This window comes from Durio zibethinus, chromosome 23, assembly GCF_047325235.1.
Source record: "Durio zibethinus cultivar Kanyao isolate XHJ-2024 chromosome 23, ASM4732523v1, whole genome shotgun sequence".
Lineage (NCBI taxonomy): Eukaryota > Viridiplantae > Streptophyta > Magnoliopsida > Malvales > Malvaceae > Durio > Durio zibethinus.
In genome coordinates, this window is record NC_143184.1 from 1,028,057 (window position 1) to 1,045,882 (window position 17,826).

Here is a 17,826-nt window from a genome sequence, read left to right on the forward strand (position 1 = left end):
TATGTTTTTGTTAGGATTTCAGCGAGTGGTAAAAGATGCTAAAAAGGGGCCCATTAGACTGGGGCCTACCTGAGACAAAATATCGCCTTACTTTGTTAATTTGACATTTGATTTGATCGATCTCAACCAGTTTATACGTTGCCGAAGGAACCCATTTGATCTGTTCCCTGCCTTCGTCTCACTGAAAAATTATTCTGCCATATACTGATATGTTCACTTCTTTCAACATAGAAAATTTTGGAACATTCATATCAGTTAATTATGAGCAATTTAAATATAATATTATTGTCAATCAGTTAATTATGAGTAATTTAAATATAATATTATTGTCAACAATGGTATGATTTATTAATAAAATACTAATAACACTCTTCTTCTCAAAGCTTTTCTTGACCGTACAGATACAGGTACTTCAGTTCAAAATAACAAATACATGAGTTAAATCATTGGGATGTCAAGGCAGAAGATAGCTAAGGAAGGCAAAGCATGTAGCTTTTTCTTGCAATCTCAGTGGGTTGAGACCGACGGGACATTCCAGAGATGAAAGTTGGCACTTTTGTTCCTAAGTGATGATGAGATCTTATGTTTGTTTTATTATTATGCCCTCTTTCATTAAAATTATGTGTATGTGGGTTAGTAACCGGAGTGAGGGGGTTTCCTTTAAGCTTTACTATAAATCATTCGGAAACCTCCTTGCAACTTCGAGGAAATCAACTTTTTATATTTGTACCCATTTCAATATGTCGGTGTTTTAACTTCAATCCTAATCTTTAGCGTTTGTTTTGGTCTCAAAATATATCAAATTTCCTAATTCGCACCTTCTAATAACAGAGAAATTTCCTAATAATATTTTGTAGCTATGCTATGTTTATTTGGATTTCCGAGTTGAACACGAATATTTGTTATGATTTTAATTTTTTTATATTAATTTTGAAAGATCAAATTGTCATATATATATATATAAATAATCACCAAAATAGAGTAAAAAATAAAATAAAAAATGCATGTAACATAGCATAGCATGTAAATATGATTGTCCGACATCATGTACAAAGTGGAATGTTGAAAGCGATATTAATATATCGAACTCATCTCACTTAGTTATCTTCGATAGGTGAGATGATTAAACCCACTTTCAAACGACCGACATTTAAAGCTAAAAAAACGGCTGTTAAAAGAGATTTGGTAATTGTGTAGTTAATAGTTAATAAACAGAGAAACCAGAAGGATAAAAGAAAAAGATTTTCTTTTATTGAGTTACCCATCAGATGAGTAGACGTAATGACTGCTATGGTGGTGGACCAGGCGGCAGCTTGGTACCAAATACCACTGTTTAAATTGTAGAACCACATGAATATGTCTAAGGTCAGGTGGGGCATGGCCCACTTACGGACTTCGCCTATGTTTTTCAGAACTATTTCATTTATAAATGATTTTTTTTTCTTGGTTTGCAAAGAAGATACATGGGGGACGGAACTTCTTTTCTTTTTCCCTTTCCCTGCGTGTGTTTGGACAAAGGGTTTGTCAAGCAACGTTTCACGTTTTGCTTCGGGGTAGGAGTGCAGCAAATCCCTTAGCTCCCCATTCTCCAGCTTTTGTAGGGTCCCTCACACAATTTTTTTTCTCTTTTATTTACCGCCTGTCCTCAGAGTTTTAGGATTCTTTTTATCACTAAAACAAAGCCTCGTTGCCACGTGGTTTTTCTCTTATGGTTTAACAGTTCATGTAAAAGTGGCGGCCTCAACTGATTTGGCATGATATGGATTTATAGTTCCCAACAGTTAGTATCGGGAGCCTTTCGGATTTGGTAGCTAGCTTTTGCCATGTGCTTGATCGTGAAAGGGAGTTTTGTTCCTTTTTTTTTCTTCTTGGCGGTGGGTTACTTTCGCTTTTGAAAGACACAAAATGTAGCCATAAATTTATCATTCACATATTTATATGTAGCCATTATAGGTCAAAATTTTTAAATCCATATATCAGAAAATTTCCCATCATCCCTATTCCCATCCTTACCACCTAAATTGGGTTAATATGTTTTTCAAAATTTATAAATTTTATTTTAAAATTTTTTTATTACAAATAAGAAAAGGATTGTCATTTTAAGAGGAAGGGAATAATTTCTTTTGAGACGATTTAAACTTGGGCAGACATAATTTTCTTTGGCCTTCACCAATATCAGTCCTTTATTACTTTACAAAAGAAAATTATTAATTGATTGAGATAGAAGATGAATCTGCTTAAACCTGTCCGGAATTCGAGTATGCTTAACTGCTTAAAAACAAGGGGACAAAAGGCTATGATACTTCTTTGGAAACACGTTACAGGGCAAGACACAACATCCTCAATTGTCTTGGATTAATAATTAATTGATCCAAGATATATAGTTCACTGAGTTAAGATTAATTATATTAATTAGGTATATAAGTTAAAGTAATTTGTAAAACGTTTAATATCATTACTAATAATTTTAGTTTAAATAGTCAATTAACTTTCATTATGCTGGAAAATCATTCAACAAGATGCAGAGCGAGCGCAGTTATATAATTAAGCCGCTAATTAAGCTTAAATTCCTTCAATTAATGATAAAAAGGTGCCTAATGCCGACTATGCATCAACTATATATTGATAAATGATCACAAACTAAGCATGAAATATTCAGCATACATCAATTTCAGAAATGAAAATCCGAGTTCAGCCCCAACAAATTTACTTGCAAAATGTTACTGAACTCAACAAACCAGGGTCAGATTCAACCTGACTTTTGTTGCCCCAATTATAAGGTTGTGGTCCAAACTCCAAAAGTTTGTTGTCAGTCTCTTCTATGAACTCTGAAAACTTAAAGCATCATTCAAGTATATTTCAAGAAATTAATTTGGTTACGTCGAAAGTGTGAACTAGAAAATGCTCAACTCTCACAGCTCAATTCAAAATGAGTCCAAAGGATAACTGGTGGAAATTCATCAAATGCATTTATGAAATTAATTGTTCTAAATAAATATATATATTTATCACCACATGATTGAATGAAAACTGTCAGAAATTTATGTTACATAGAACAAAGTGAAGACAATTGTTCTCATACTATGAATGAATTATACAGTCCAACAATCAATATTAATAATCATCCTAGAAAATCAAGCAACTACTACAGTATTTCAAGCCAATAAATAATGGGAATTCAACTCCCTCCAAGGAATTCCACAACTCCGAACACTCTTCTTACTCTTCCTTTGTTTTCTCCCCCACAGACAACATTCCAAATGCTGAGTTTGAAGCCTGCATGAGATCTAATGTCACTTGAGCACCGGTTTCAGGAAACCTGTCCCAACGGTGAGGCTCAGGTAATGAGTGATGCTGCTGAACTCCTATAGAACCGGACCCAGGTTGGGCCTGCCCTAGGTTTTCCATTGCATGGTGGTGCAAGTGCCAGTCTTGATTGAGTATAAGCTGCCCGGCCAGAATGGAAGCACGATTTTCAGCAATCAGCTCAAGTAAGGCAGCACTAGATCTCGAGGAGAGATCAGATGGGGAGACCCAAGAATCAGCCCTAGATGACAGAAGAGAGAAAGCACGTCCTGTCAGCCACGATAGGTATGGAAATCTCCCTGTCATCAATTTATTATCTGTTAAGAACATAGTGACGCGTTCAGCTTTCTGAGTTCATAAATCACGTAAGTTGATCACCAGTGATCTAATGTACAATTCAAATGAAATGAAGACAATTGTATTCATAACATAATCAATGCTCCAAAAGTATTATAAGTGCTCGCTTTAATACAAGATGAAGTTATACAATATTTAGAAAGCAAATGTTTTCTTCACAAATTTAGGTGATTGAAAAGGGTACAATGGTTACATTAAATGATTATGCAATATTAAAAAAATCATGTGAAATCACAAGTTAATAAGAAATTCACAGTAAGAATGTCACAGAAGTACAGCGTACCTTTTGAGCTCACAAATTTTTGTTATTAGAAACCAACTCTGTCATTTTATAACTAAGCATGAAGGATTGCTCAACTTAATACACCAAACATTTTGGAATTTAATTAATCATTGTGGTGGTCTAAGGAAAAAATGCAACTTGATCATAATTCATACATAAAATTTGTTTTCTCTAATCAACATGCACAGAAATTCATGCTCATGCGCATGCATTATTCCACTGACAAGATTACTACCAATTCAATATACTAAGAACAAATGCACATGAAAGTTAGACCAAAAGGGTTTGAAGTTTGAAAACATAGGGACAAAGCTAAAATTCTTTTTACCAATATAAAAGGGTTGATTCAGATATGATTGATATTAAATTCAGGTGGGAATGACAACATGATCTATGGGCCTAACATTTTCATTGTCAGAATATCTTAAGTCCTCTCAGTTAAGTTTCCCTACTCCCTCTCAACTATTTTTAAGATGGGTGGCTTTTACCAAGGTCTAATGGGGTTATGTTGGAGGGAGAGGGTTGAAACTTGAAAGCATTGGGGATAAGCTTCATCAAAAGAAATTGTGTCCAAATTAATAAGCTACAACAATATCAAATGTCACTGCTTTAATGTTTTTCAATAACCCAACGAAAAATCAAGGTTTGATTAAAGCGTAGAATTAGACCTAAGTGTATTAACATTACTAAAAAGCAGACTACATGGCATAGCTTATATTTTGGGCATAAAGATCTAAAAAAGTTCAATGCTAATTAAAATTTAAAAAGAGAATATTTAACGTTAACCAGCTCAAGCTTATTTCAATGACGATTGTCAATTGAATATCAGCATCTAATGGACCATTCCTATTCAAACAACAGGGATTCAACTGTGACCAGCTCAATTGAGATAGAAATTGAAGGCAAAAAAAATCCACGTCTAAACAGCATAAAACCTTTATCCCAAAGCAGAAGATTCATATAGGAAAATGCACTTTTTAATTAATAAGCTCAGTGGGCGGCATTGTATTGCTTTGCTCATTATTTGCGTTCCCAAACTCTGACTATTCCAACAGGTTTTTCAAAAGCAAAGTTCATTTTCTCCGAGACATAAAGCCTTGTGCATCTTGGAAAAGCACGATTAGCATCCGCTAGTGCAGTCTTAAGGACTTGTAAAATAATAAAAATAATGTCACATGTAAATCATGTAGCGAAAAAAAAAATCCATAATCGACACTATGTTATTACATTAAAGAACTGTCTTCAAGAAAGCCTTAAAGAAAATAACAAGACAGCGGTTCGACCCCGGCTTTCCTTTTGTTGTATTAAAAAAAATATATATATATATTACATTAAAGAACTGATTAAAAAGCAACAAAAAAAAGTACCTTGGGCAGAGTTCCTGGAAGCATAATCGAGTGAGCTTTTTCTTCTACGCTCGTTGTGCCCTGCCAATCTCCTTCTGCAACTCCGCTTCGAGTCGTCAAACTCTGACAGTACATGAAACCTATGCCCATTTGCCCACTCATCCGTCAGCTCATAAAAATACAAAGATTTCTTAATACTCATCTCAATTTCTCTCATTAGCCAAATTTGACCAATGCATACAATGACACAATAATTGAAAATTAGAAAGAAAAAGAGAATGAAGGGAAAATTGGAAGAAAACAAAACCAAAATATTATTCACTACTCCAATTTTCTCTAATCATTAATATATATTTAGTGTAAAAAACCATAAAAAAAAGGAAAATGTACTACATTAGATAAAATGGATAACACTAAATAGTACTTATTTTTAAGTAAACTTTAATGGCATATTTTTTAGCCCTAAGATGGAAAAAATAAACGCAACAGATAATTAAAAGATTCACCTGCTACACTGTTGACAAAAACGTTGCTCTAACCCTAGCACCACCACCTTGGGTGCCTTAGAGTGCATCTCACAAACTTTATGCCTCCGGTGATAGTATTTAGCATTGACCAGTGCAACATGGCATCCTTCAACCTGACACCTTGGCACCGTCGCTGGAGGTCCCATCACGGCTGTGGACGAGGAAGGCCCCATTCCAGCACTATCGCCGCTGCCCCTCCCAAGATTATTGCAGTAGAGTTTACCTTTCTTGCCAATGGGGAACCCACCGGCCAGGTGTCGCTCAGTCAGAGCTTTTGACTCTTCGAAGTAGTGCCTCTTGCCAAGCTTCAAGCAAACAAGAAGAGGGTCGGGTTGCATACGAGACACATTGCCCGTGTAAACAGAATGTTGCTGGTTCAAGTGGTGGGCAAGAGTAGCAATACCATCGTGAGGAAGGAACAGGGCGTGGGCAGTACTCGCCTCAGGGATTGTGGAGGAGGAAGATGAAGTAGTCTCCGCCCTCTTGGCGGCGGCGGTAATAGAAGTGGTAGTGTCGTACAAATTGAAGGTGTTAATATTGTTGTTGCCTCCCCAATCGAATTTTGTAGTTGTAGGTTTAAGCTCCCGCATGTCCCAAGCAAGATTAATGCTGTCATTACCAGTTTGCCCTCGATTCCCCATGAACATGTCTCCGCCATTTTCCATAATCTGTCTTTTAACTTGCAGTTGAAGTTAGCAGTGTCCGTACTCCGTAGTGCCTTTGCCTATATATCTGTTTATTAAAATTAAGCGATAACGGTGGATAGCTTTGGGTTTGGGATACTTTTTTTTTTTTTTTTTTGCTTACCTTTGCCGGTTTTGCCTACACAGAGAGGACTGAAGCATCCTTTGATTGTTTTACAGAAAAGAGGATATTTATTTAAAAACCAAAAACAAAAAAGTTTAAAAAAAAATAGAGAAAGAAAGAGATAATAATAGTAAGAGAATATGAATGTGGGGTTAGGCTCTTCGTTATTCTATTATATCCCAATGGGGAAGTGAATAGGAGCTCGAGAAAGAGAAAAGCTGTGAGTTTTAGGAAGGGGAGAGAGGCACGTGGGAAGAGTGAAGGTGGGCCAATCCAAGTGGGCTAAAACTGAACTGATTACTTTGATACGAAGAATCAGATGCCGAGGCGGTAACAAGTGAGAGAGAGAGAGAGAGGTTGATAACTGAGAAGACTGAAGAAGATCAGATAAATCACTCCCCCTTTTGTTTTTCTAATTTATTTTTGGTTCAGAATGCTGATAAGCAGCAAGAAAGAAAACCACCGCCTTTACAATTTTTTTTGTTATATATATATATATGTAAGTAATTGTAGAAGTGAATTTGTAGAAGCAGTCAAGGAACGTGTAATACACTTCCAAAGGGGACTCAATGCGTCACCCGAACCGAGCTTCGATTGGATGTCAGACTCGTTTATTCCGAGAATAGGTGCAAAATCTGCATGGAATCGATTGACGCTCCCCCAATTTCCCCTTTTTCTGGCCATATTAATATTTATTTTTTGGTTTCTCAAATCAACATTTGTTTCCCTTAGCTTTAAAAAAAAAAAAAAAGACAAAATATATATGGGTTTAATATTCAAATATTTTGTTTTTTGTACAAAAAAAGTCTAATTTTTTGAGTGGTTAAGATGTTATTTAATTTAATAAAAAAAGTTAATGTTAATTTCATATTTCAAAGTTTTAAAAATTAAAACTAAAATCTTTACATGTAGTAACTATTTAGGAATCGTAATCTACACATTTTTGCACATAAAAATTAAACGAACTCAGTGTCGTGCCATGTGATTTGAAGTTCAAGCCAAACAGTGATAGTAACTTTATAAATACTCCATTGTGTCCATTTTTTGACAGATCGCATCAGAATATGATCAGTTAGGCCAGCACTACTGAAACAATTCAGCCCCCACGCGCCTTTTTATCGACTGTTTACACGCTGTAAAGGGGGACGTTCACCACGGTTCTCAACACTCCATTGTCATTCCTGGGATGGAAATTCAAAGCCTTTTTGCAGTTTCTCTGCTTTGGATTATTAAGAAAGTAAAAATTCTCTGCTTTGGATTATTAAGAAAGTAAAAATATTATTCCTACTACGAGCTGCCTGACACTGATGGGCAATTGTCAATATCAGAGAACACATACACAGGCTGTCTCGTTAATCCAATCCAATCCTTATTTTTAGCAAATCAGGACTCGGGAGACTTGGGCTCTTTGCCATCGGCTTTTTAATCTTCTTATGATCCTTTTAAACCTAAACAAAAGCTATCGTTCGTTCCACTGTTGGCTGTTGGGCTGTTGCTGCCGACCCCATCAGGTTTGGCATAAAGATTTTACCATAGTTAAAAACTGAAGCATCGGGGTATCCAAAGTTGTGAGACCCAAAACAATTAATGACCTTAGGTCTAACAACGTGTTCGGACATCATGGTCCAACTTGGGTTGCACTGTTACAGCAGGCGATGGAAAACATTGACTCCTGTATAAGGTACTAATAGTAAAATATAATTGAAGAAAATTTAGTAGAATGAAACAAAAGAGTTCCTGTAAAGTGGGTGTTTGACACGTGCATGTAAACAAACTTTGATTGACGATCCAATTTTCCAAATTCTATACTCCCGTACTTCAACGGAGTTAGGGAACCATAAGAAGCCTGAGACCATATTGTTTATTTTAATGAAACACACTGAAGGTTTACAACAGAGAAGGTAAAAAAGAAGGATACGGGATTGGGAGAGAAGGAGACCATTTTTCATATATATATATATATATTTATTGATTTGAGTGATTAAAATTTGATTTTTTTTAATTAAGATTTTGATTTTAAATTTTGTGAAAAAATAAAATAAAATAATTTATCTTTTTATAAAATTCAATCTGAATCTAAATTATTCAAAAATTTAATATGACTATAAAATATTGAGAGTCTTATATCATATATATATATATATATATGTTTGTTTCTTGTTTTGGGTGTTACAAGAGGGGGACCGTTGGAATACTCCGGTCATCAAAATTTCGGCTTTAAGTCTGTAAAAGGAACATTCTCTCTTTATGAAAGCGTTGGATCCCAAGGAATAAACACAGTCCCGGCTGATATCAAAAGCATTGAAATAAATAAATACTTATTGACACACTCTATACTTCTTCAAACAAGGAATCCTTGTCCTGATCAGAACATAACTGTCTTATCCCTAGCTAATACTGTTGAGCAGTAAATTCTACAGTTACTTAATTTAACTGGTAGGGAAATCTGGACCTCAAACAAAAACAAAAATTATGGATAGTGGGGAAGAAGGGTAAGTAACTTTCTGATATCCCAATGAGCTAAACAATCCTGCTCAAACTGATGAAATTTGATATAAAGGGGAAGGTGAATGAGACCTTTCACTCAAAAGAAAAGGAGAATAGGATGAAAGGTGGAAGGGGATGGTAGTCATGCATTCAGAATCGAGATAGTAAAAGAAAAGGATAAAAGGAAGAGAGAAATGGGCCCAGCTATAGATTTTCAATCAAAGCTGACTGGGGCTGAGTCAAGAATGGCCCTTTCTCTGTATCTGAGAACTCATAAAAGAGCCTTTCTCCTGATTTATTTGTACAACTGGATTTAAGCATTGTATGGACCCAGCGTCACTTGTGAAGGGAATGCCTCAATTATTTCAGCACTTTTTCTCTCCATCTCCCTTTTTGTTTTTTTTTTTTTTTTTTTTTGTTATAGATATTTTTAGACCAATAATTTCAAATCAGGGCCAGTTCTTTATTTCACCATAAATAGAAGTTTGTTACACACGATCCAGACTTTGATCACGATTAAAAGAAGGTTCCCCCTATTGTTGTATTTGTTTGGCTATCAGATTGTCTGCTGAAAGTTTCATCACCCGGGGCTACCAATCTATTACTACTTTGATCTAGCTATAAAATCAAGATTCTAACTATCCCAAAACTGATGAAAACCCAGAAAATCTTATGGGCAGAGCTTCTTCACTCTGCAGTTTAGCTTTGAAGTTGTTTCGGATCGAAGAAACCGGAGGACTTCTTGGTCTAATTAACTTGAGCTGGGCATTAGTTCCACGGTGCAAACCCTGACTTCTGAAGGGCTTGTTACCTTCCTCCTACTTAATGGGCCTTGGCCCAATAATAATTGAGCGGTGGTGGCATTGGCTGTCCTGTATCCCTCTTAAAAACAAAGAGAAAATTTGAAGGCCCAAGATAAAATTTCGACTCCAGCTTCCTTGCTATATATAGATCATATCTTCCTGTCTTTTTGTTATGTATGAGGTATCCTTTTCTCATACAACTTAAGCCTAACTTGTATGAGCAAAAAATAGTAATGTTACGTAGACCGTAAGCTATTTTGGTATACATAAGTTAAAGCGATTCAACTCCGTTTTGATTATCGTAATTCCAACTCAATTTCTCCTTGTTGTCATACATGTATGGATTTTGCTGAAGCTAAAGGCTGGTTGAATTTGGGGTAATGTCACTTTCCTGGAATATTGAGACGAAAATTTGGAATGATCAGCAAGCAACCAAATGTACAGTAGTTGCCTAAAATGGTAGTTTAGGCATAGTTCCATTACTTTTCAAGGGAGATGTACCGAAGATTGAGTCTTTTACACGTTCAAAAGCAGCGAGAGCAGAGCAGTATTTTCATGAGCTTCTCAGAGTTGACAACAGATTGAGTCGTCCGCAAGTCTACACTGTGACTGATAACACCAGCAACAATGATAAATCCTAACGACCAGTCACAGTCGCTTCAAACTGTGGCCTCTTCCTCACCTTCAAGAGAAAACAAAACTACAACTAAAATTTGGTAGGCCTGACATGCCCCCCACCTCGGTCCTACCCTTTGCCACAATCCTTTCGATTGTGTTTCGGCTCCATCTTCCGCCACTCATTCTAATGCAATTTCAAAGTTTGATCCAAAATCCTTTTGTCTTTATCATCCTTCACGAGGAACTTATATACCATTAATTATTATTTATTAAGAATCACTCAAGTTTGTACCAAAAAAAAAAAAGTTTAAAGCAATTGAGTAAAAACTAAGAATAGATTTTAATTCCTTGAATTTGACATTTTAGACACACACTTAATCATGAGTTCAATTGTAATTTAAGCAATAGAATAAAGGCATTAATTTATTTAAATTTAATAATTTATATATTCGTATTATATCAAACATGAAAATTATTATACTAAATTTGTATCATCAAATTAAATATGAAATAATTTTTATTTTTATCAAACTCAATAAAATTTTAAATCATATTACTTTCAAGTTATATAAATATATCATATTAAAAATTAACATTGTCTACATTTACTTTAACAATGTAATTAGTCCTTAAAGCGGTTACTTCAACAATTTCAGTAATTGAAATTTGTCTGGCAAAAATAGAAAATATATTGCTTACTTGTCATGCCTTTAAAGGTTAGAATCCACTAAAGATTGAGGAACATTTTTCCAAAGTTCCCATTATTTCACTTCAACAACGTAATACACACTGTAATTATGAATCTATCTATATCCATTATCCAAAAAACAACAGAAAAGATAAATCATGCTTCTATAATGCTTTTAAAATTTCTAATTATTTACTAACCACCTCATAATTACAAATTTGATTCTTTCTTTATAACAGCGCTTCCCACGCCTACACTCCAAAAATCTCCACCGGCCTCCCCCATCATGCTTCTACCATCCAATCACCCTCTCTCCCTTCTCCTCATCTTCTTTCTTCACAACTTGCCACCCTACATGGCGGCAAGACCAGTACCCGAGTTTCCATTTAAGCAACTAACTGAATCAACTGTCAATTACTACAATAGGTTCCTCAATTCCTGGAGAGGCAGCCATGTCAGTGGCATGTCGGAGATCAAGAAATACTTCCACTACTTCGGTTATATAACATCACCAAATTACAACGTATCAGATGATATCTTCGATGCTCAATTGGAATCGGCTATCATTCATTTTCAAACAAAGCTTGGCCTTCAAGTTACCGGTAAGCTCGATTATGATACGCTGTATCAAATTTTAGCTCCTAGATGTGGTGTTCCCGACTCAGAACTTTCTCCTACGTTGCATGCAACAAAAAACTATGTATATTTTCCTGGGAAACCTCGATGGGCACGTCGGATTCCGATGACTCTAACGTATGGATTTTCCCCTGACAATTTGATCCATTACTTGAGTTTATCTGATATAAAGAAAACCTTTAAACGAGCTTTCTCGAAATGGGCATCGGTTATTCCTGTCAGTTTTGTAGAAACAGATGATTATGGCTTTGCTGATATCAAAATAGGATTTTACACTGGCGATCATGGCGATGGAGAGCCGTTTGATGGGGTGTTAGGGATCCTAGCCCACTCGTTTTCTCCTGAAAGCGGGAAGTTTCATCTCGATGCAGCTGAGACATGGGCCATTGATTTTGGAGTGGAGAAATCGAAGGTAGCTATTGATTTAGAATCAGTGGCAGTTCATGAAATCGGGCATTTGTTAGGGTTAGCTCATAGTCCAGTTAAAGGAGCTGTTATGTATCCAAGCTTGAAACCTAGAGAAAAGAAAATCGATTTATCGGTTGATGATATAGAAGGAGTCCAATCTCTTTATGGATCAAACCCTAATTTTACATTTGGTTCTTTGTTGGAATCTGACACTTCAGCAAATCAAGCGGCTAATTTGAGTTTTGATTCATCTTTATGGGCCATGTCGATGCTCTTGGCAGCTTGCTTCTTCTGCATGTAAATTTTCTTCTTTGTTTTTTTTTTCTTTTTTTTTTTCTTTTAATTTAGAAGGTGATTGGGTTTTGATTCTGTGATCTCTGTTCCATGGTAGGAGCACCCCAGACCCTTGATAGAGGATACTTTTGCAGTCATATGGGAGATTCCGAAATCAAACGGAGCAGAATTTTGACCTTTTTTTTTCGGTTTTCTACTTAATATTGATAGTCTTAGCTCAACTATACTTAGGAGGACGCTGTAAGAGGATAGCATATTCTTTTATGTATCATTTTAACACGATGTAAAAGTGATTATTACAATTAAATTAAAAAAAAATATTCATGTATACCATTGGTTATTTAGATCCTCCAAACTATTCATCTTCATATATACTATGCAATTATTTTGTTACATGTCAATAGAATGACGTGGCAAAAAAAAGTCCCACAATTGAATTTGACATAACTCATAAGTCGTGAGCGGAAAATTAAAGAAAAAATAAGTAATGCTAATAATAAAAGATTACTCACGAGAGTCACGACCCTATCCTTAATAATTTGTCAAACAAGTCAAATGTCATTGTCAAAGTGAAGTCTTCAGCGATGTGATCAGCATTGGCGGCCTTGATTCCGGTGGCTTCCCTGCTGTAGGGCTGCGATTCCATCTTAAACAAATTCTTTGACAGTTGAGCGTTCACAAATAGAATTTTAGGGTATGAAACTATCAAAGCAGTAAATGACAGTAGAGTTGGTATTTGGGACCCATACTTGACTTAATATTTTCTAATATTCATTTTCTCTATATGAGTATATCTAATACATATATGTAATTATGCATACGATTTATACAACATTGACCAGACCATAAGTATATATGTCGGAAAAATTAAACCAAATGAAACAAAAGAGAACTCTACGCTTTAAACCCATCACAAACAAATTAACCCGACAAAAACTCAGGAAACCCACTCTGAACAAGTTCAGTCCAACAGCATTGTGATGTTTCTTTTGTTTGCATTTGGCAACACACAAGACCAAAAGGCTTACTGATGCCAGGTAATGCCCATCGACCCATTTAAGGCAAAGATTTTTTTTTTTTTAATTTTCCCTCCTCTTTCTAAAAGTTTCAATAAGATTTCATTGCTACTTTGTTCATATTTGTCGGATTCTTTGGCTCACTGCTGGGAACTGCTCACGAACCACCTCTATTCACCTCAAACAAAAAGTAAATCAAAATCACATCAATTAAAAAGATCGAGAAGTGGCAAAAGATCTCAGGATTGGAGGCCGTTAAAAGTTAATTTTGCTGTTTTACATTTGAAGTGTCTGTATATATTTAACAGAAAATTTTCCCCATATATTAATTTATCATGTCAATAAATTATATATACTACCAGGGTAGCTAAGTTAACCCATCCAAGCAGGAAACACTAAGGATTAATAAAAATACAGAAAATGATAAATGTAGAAACAAAATACAGTTATTAAATTAATTAATAACGTTGGCTATTGTACATTTTAAAAAATAAACCTTGATTAATGTACATTTTTATATTGCAAGTTAAACAATATAAAAACAACGGTTATTATCATCATTATAATTAATAATCATCCTCATGTTTATCGAAGTTGTACAAAAATTAATAATTTAGTGAAGCAAACAGAGAATTACACGATATGTAATTCATAATGGTTGCCTTTGATTTTTATAGTAATTGTTGTGCTTATAGTTGACAACTTCGATGTTAATGGCATCCATGTGTTAAATCACAACACTGTACATGTGTAATGCTGTGAATATTATGCGCAATTTGAGGCCACGAACTTTACTATTTGGGCGAAATTAACAGTTCACCCAACGTATATAATGAGTTAATCAATAAAGATGGAAGAAACAAGGCAAATTGTTGTTCTCACTTTCGACTCTTACTAGAATTTCGTCTAGGTTTGGAGATAGGGAATCGGTACGACAAAATTAGACATCGATCGATCGTCTAGAATCTTCATGCTGGGTGATTCTTAGAATCATTCATTTCAAGCTAGTTTTTTTTTTTTTTTTTTGAGAAGTCATTTCAAGCTAGTTTGTGCTTCGTACAAATCATCAATTCAAATACTATCGCCATTTATAAAATTGTCATGGAAGATATAATGACCAAAACCTAAAAGGGAATTCAGCTCTTCAATGATTTAATGCTGCTCAGCATTTAATCATGCGCAATAAGTTGATAAAGAACGTAGAAAGAGGGAACCCTAAGAAAATAACATGTGATCCGAGTACAAAATCAGATTCTTGAAATTTTATCAGAGACATAAAATAAAAATTCAAACCCTAAAAAAGGCTAAGAAAAATTGAACTTGATATGTGTGCTCACATGCAACCCCAAAGGACAACTTTCTTTTTAAATGAATGAAAACTAATTGTAAAGATATGCTTTAAGATACCCAGATAACCGACATATGCATGTTAATCTGCAAAGATCCTAGGATACCAAAGACTTGCTTGTGAGTTAGATAATGGAGGGTGGAGGAGAGAGCAAGGCGAAGCAGCGACCATGTGATTCATTTCATGATTGTTTGGAAAGAAAGGGAATAGTATCGACGGATAGAAAATTGGGTCATGATTGTTTTGTCTTTTTTTTTTTTTTGGTAGATCGCTAAGATTTTTATTAATAGATGAATTGTTTTGTCTATGGTGACTTTCCTTCTTCTTCAAATCAGGTTCACATGAAGAGGTCAGACCAAACTTGTGGAAGAGAAAGTAAAAGAAGAAGTAGAAGAGGATGAAAAAAAAATGAGAGAGAAGAGTTGGTAACGAAATCATTAAGGAATCCAAGGGTGCCCTCAACTGAGGGTAAGAAAAAAAGGGTAATAAAAGAAAAGAAAAGGGGTTTGGGTTCATTTTCACTTCAAGAGCCCCAATAAGAAAGGGTTTTGTTGGTTTCTCATAAATGGCCAAAACAGATACAGTGAAGAAGACTTTATATGCTAGTGTACTTTGGATATATCTATATATATATATATATATTTCATACAACTACGGGTCAAGACTGCACTCCAAGCATGTAAGAAATATCAGCAGCTAATGACTTGAATGAATGGCCTAGGAGCCACTATCTCGTAGAAAGAAATATACTCTTCCTCTGTTCTCTCCTGTCTCGACAAGTTGGTCTAGCTCAAGCCCAAGTCAAAACATTTAACATAATTTTCTCTTCTTCACGGAATGGCGTGTTGACATATATATATATATATATATATGTATATATGTATATTTTTTTTGTTTTAACAATATACTACTATAGTACTACCATAAAATACCCATTTTGCAGGCAATTTTTTCCTTTTTTTTCTCATAATAATAAAGGAGGGCCTAGCAATTAAAGGCCTTCAATGAATCTGTAAAACTTTGCAGCTTTAGGTAGTATGAATTCTTCGGCCGAAAGGCAACCAATTAATTGCATTCAATTCTCCTTAGGCGACTCAACAAACATTGCGAGAAATTTTATCTTTAGTAATAAAAATTTTTAAAATCATTACTATAAATATTATAAAATATATTTTTTTCACAGCATAAATATTGCATTAAAGAAAATAAGTACAAATTACATTTTATAGTAAAAAAATATATAATTATTGTTAATATTTTTACAACACTATTATTTGTCGTATCTTACAACAATTTGTATAAAAACAAAAAAATTTTATACTACAATAAATATTACAAACTATTTCTTACAGTAAAAATATGCATAAAAGATGCTACAGATTTTTTTTAACACAATCAGTTGCAATAAAATATAAAATTTTAGTTGAAAATAACATGATTCGTTTAATAAAATGTAAGTGAAAGGAAATGAAGGTGCAACTCCTCCCGCTAAACGTTGTTGTGACGAAACAAACCCTAGCTAGATAATCACTCTGATGCTTATCCAAAGGAGCTGGTTAGGTCGCTGATCCGGCATAAAGCCTAAAATAAAACTTCACTATGTATTTCCTCAGGGACCAACCGGACTTGAATAAGTTTTCAAACTTTGTTATGTCAGTCAGATGGATTAGTATATTTTAATTAGCTAATCCAACATTTTTCATGCACGAAACCTATATCTCATCCGTCATTCATCAAGAATTTTCTTCATCTTACAAGCTTTGGCGTATCAAAACTAGCATTAGGACAAATGGGGGCAGACAACGGATAAAAGAGAAAAGCTTAAAAATCTGTGCCACCAATCCAATTTGATTGAAGTTTACATTATTTTTTATTAACAACTGACTGACAAAGTGAAATATTCATCCATAACCAGCAAAAGAAATCACTGGATAACTGCTTATAAACATTTTCTGCTACTATCAACACAGAAAGTTTTCTTGACACAAACTCTTTTTTTTTTCTTTTTCGAGTCTTTTTTTAGCACATCACATCCTTGAGAAGCTTGTACCTGCGTGTCGTAGGCCTTGGAGAAGGCGTCCCACTGCTCTTGCCTTTCTGATCAACACTGTCGTCTCGATCGTGTTGCTTGATTTTGTCACCCGAATACTCGGATCGGTTTATAATTCCTGTTTCGTTTCCAGCTGATGATTTCTTTGAAGAGCTTCCGTGCCTTGAGTTTCTTTCTTCACTCTGGCACCAATCACACAGTTCAATTGGCTCTGCTAACTCGCCGTAGTAGTTACTGCAATACCTGCCAGAATCAAGAAATCGTTTAAGTTTCAAGCCATAAAATATAAGAAGAAAAAAACATATGGGTATAATGAACATTAACATATTTATATATTCTTTAAAAAGAAGATTATTACAGCATGATGATGATGGTAGCCTAGGATGTTTACTTCGGCTATTACGAAACCATGATGTTTGGTGGTGGTAGTTGGGTGGTGTGCTTGGTGAAGATGGGTATCCAGTTATCTACCTGTGATGATGATAAGAAAAATTCAGTTGAGGGTAGCTATCAAGCCGCATGATTTTGATGATGATGATGATGATGAGATATATGCATACATGTGGATGGTGATGATGATGATGGGAGGGGCTATATATGGATGAATGGATTATGATGTTGGTGAAATGAGAAAAATCCATACGAGTGTTGAAAGCGGTGGAGGCATTTGTTGCAGCGGAAGAGTTTGTCAGGGAAACCAACGTCGCCGCACATGCAGCAAACAGTTTGAAGATCCACCATTACTGAAGGCGTTGAATTATGCTGAAAACTAATAAGAGAATAAAAAGAAGAAGAAGAAGATTCGATTGAAGAGAAAAAGCCCAAGAAAGAGAGATAACTACTAGAGAACCA

At 35.0% G+C, this 17,826-nt stretch overlaps 3 protein-coding genes across 6 annotated transcripts; 1 reads left to right on the plus strand and 2 right to left on the minus strand.

Moving 5' to 3' along the window:
* Positions 1 to 2,955: 2,955 nt before the first annotated feature.
* LOC111313665 (squamosa promoter-binding-like protein 7) lies at positions 2,956 to 7,069 on the minus strand. Its single transcript, XM_089752822.1, has 3 exons — positions 5,799 to 7,069; positions 5,314 to 5,432; positions 2,956 to 3,623 (listed from the first exon to the last, which is right to left on the minus strand). Exons 1-3 carry the CDS (start codon positions 6,482 to 6,484, stop codon positions 3,220 to 3,222), a joined length of 1,209 nt encoding a protein of 402 aa, XP_089608948.1. The 5' UTR covers positions 6,485 to 7,069; the 3' UTR covers positions 2,956 to 3,219.
* Positions 7,070 to 11,396: 4,327 nt separating this feature from the next.
* On the plus strand, positions 11,397 to 12,888 carry LOC111313263 (Matrixin family protein). 3 transcript variants are annotated; one of them, XM_089752948.1, is made up of 2 exons: positions 11,397 to 12,563; positions 12,669 to 12,888. In XM_089752948.1, the coding sequence occupies exons 1-2, from the start codon at positions 11,509 to 11,511 to the stop codon at positions 12,733 to 12,735; spliced, it is 1,122 nt and encodes a 373-aa protein (XP_089609074.1). In that variant the 5' UTR covers positions 11,397 to 11,508; the 3' UTR covers positions 12,736 to 12,888. The 3 variants fall into 3 exon arrangements, with proteins under 3 accessions (XP_089609074.1, XP_089609075.1, XP_022769660.2); XM_089752949.1 differs by having other exon boundaries at positions 11,400 to 12,563; positions 12,658 to 12,888; XM_022913925.2 differs by having other exon boundaries at positions 11,400 to 12,888.
* Positions 12,889 to 16,731: 3,843 nt separating this feature from the next.
* On the minus strand, positions 16,732 to 17,826 carry LOC111313264 (uncharacterized). 2 transcript variants are annotated; one of them, XM_022913926.2, is made up of 2 exons: positions 17,618 to 17,826; positions 16,732 to 17,217 (listed from the first exon to the last, which is right to left on the minus strand). In XM_022913926.2, the coding sequence occupies exons 1-2, from the start codon at positions 17,713 to 17,715 to the stop codon at positions 16,944 to 16,946; spliced, it is 372 nt and encodes a 123-aa protein (XP_022769661.1). In that variant the 5' UTR covers positions 17,716 to 17,826; the 3' UTR covers positions 16,732 to 16,943. The 2 variants fall into 2 exon arrangements, with proteins under 2 accessions (XP_022769661.1, XP_089608629.1); XM_089752503.1 differs by lacking the exon at positions 17,618 to 17,826 and adding an exon at positions 17,446 to 17,600.

What these genes read in the sequence shown, in the direction of transcription:
- LOC111313665 (XM_089752822.1), bottom strand. Translation starts at nt 6,484, where the DNA reads ATGGAAAATGGCGGAGACATGTTCATGGGGAATCGAGGGCAAACTGGT. An exon ending in TTTTGTCAACAGTGTAGCAG is followed by an intron (nt 5,433 to 5,798) that starts GTGAATCTTTTA and finishes AAATGGGCATAG; the next exon opens with GTTTCATGTACTGTCAGAGT. An exon ending in TTCCAGGAACTCTGCCCAAG is followed by an intron (nt 3,624 to 5,313) that starts GTACTTTTTTTT and finishes TGTTCTTAACAG; the next exon opens with ATAATAAATTGATGACAGGG.
- LOC111313263 (XM_089752948.1), top strand. Translation starts at nt 11,509, where the DNA reads ATGCTTCTACCATCCAATCACCCTCTCTCCCTTCTCCTCATCTTCTTT. An exon ending in GCAGCTTGCTTCTTCTGCAT is followed by an intron (nt 12,564 to 12,668) that starts GTAAATTTTCTT and finishes GGAGCACCCCAG; the next exon opens with ACCCTTGATAGAGGATACTT.
- LOC111313264 (XM_022913926.2), bottom strand. Translation starts at nt 17,715, where the DNA reads ATGGTGGATCTTCAAACTGTTTGCTGCATGTGCGGCGACGTTGGTTTC. An exon ending in CTCCACCGCTTTCAACACTC is followed by an intron (nt 17,218 to 17,617) that starts GTATGGATTTTT and finishes TGATTCTGGCAG; the next exon opens with GTATTGCAGTAACTACTACG.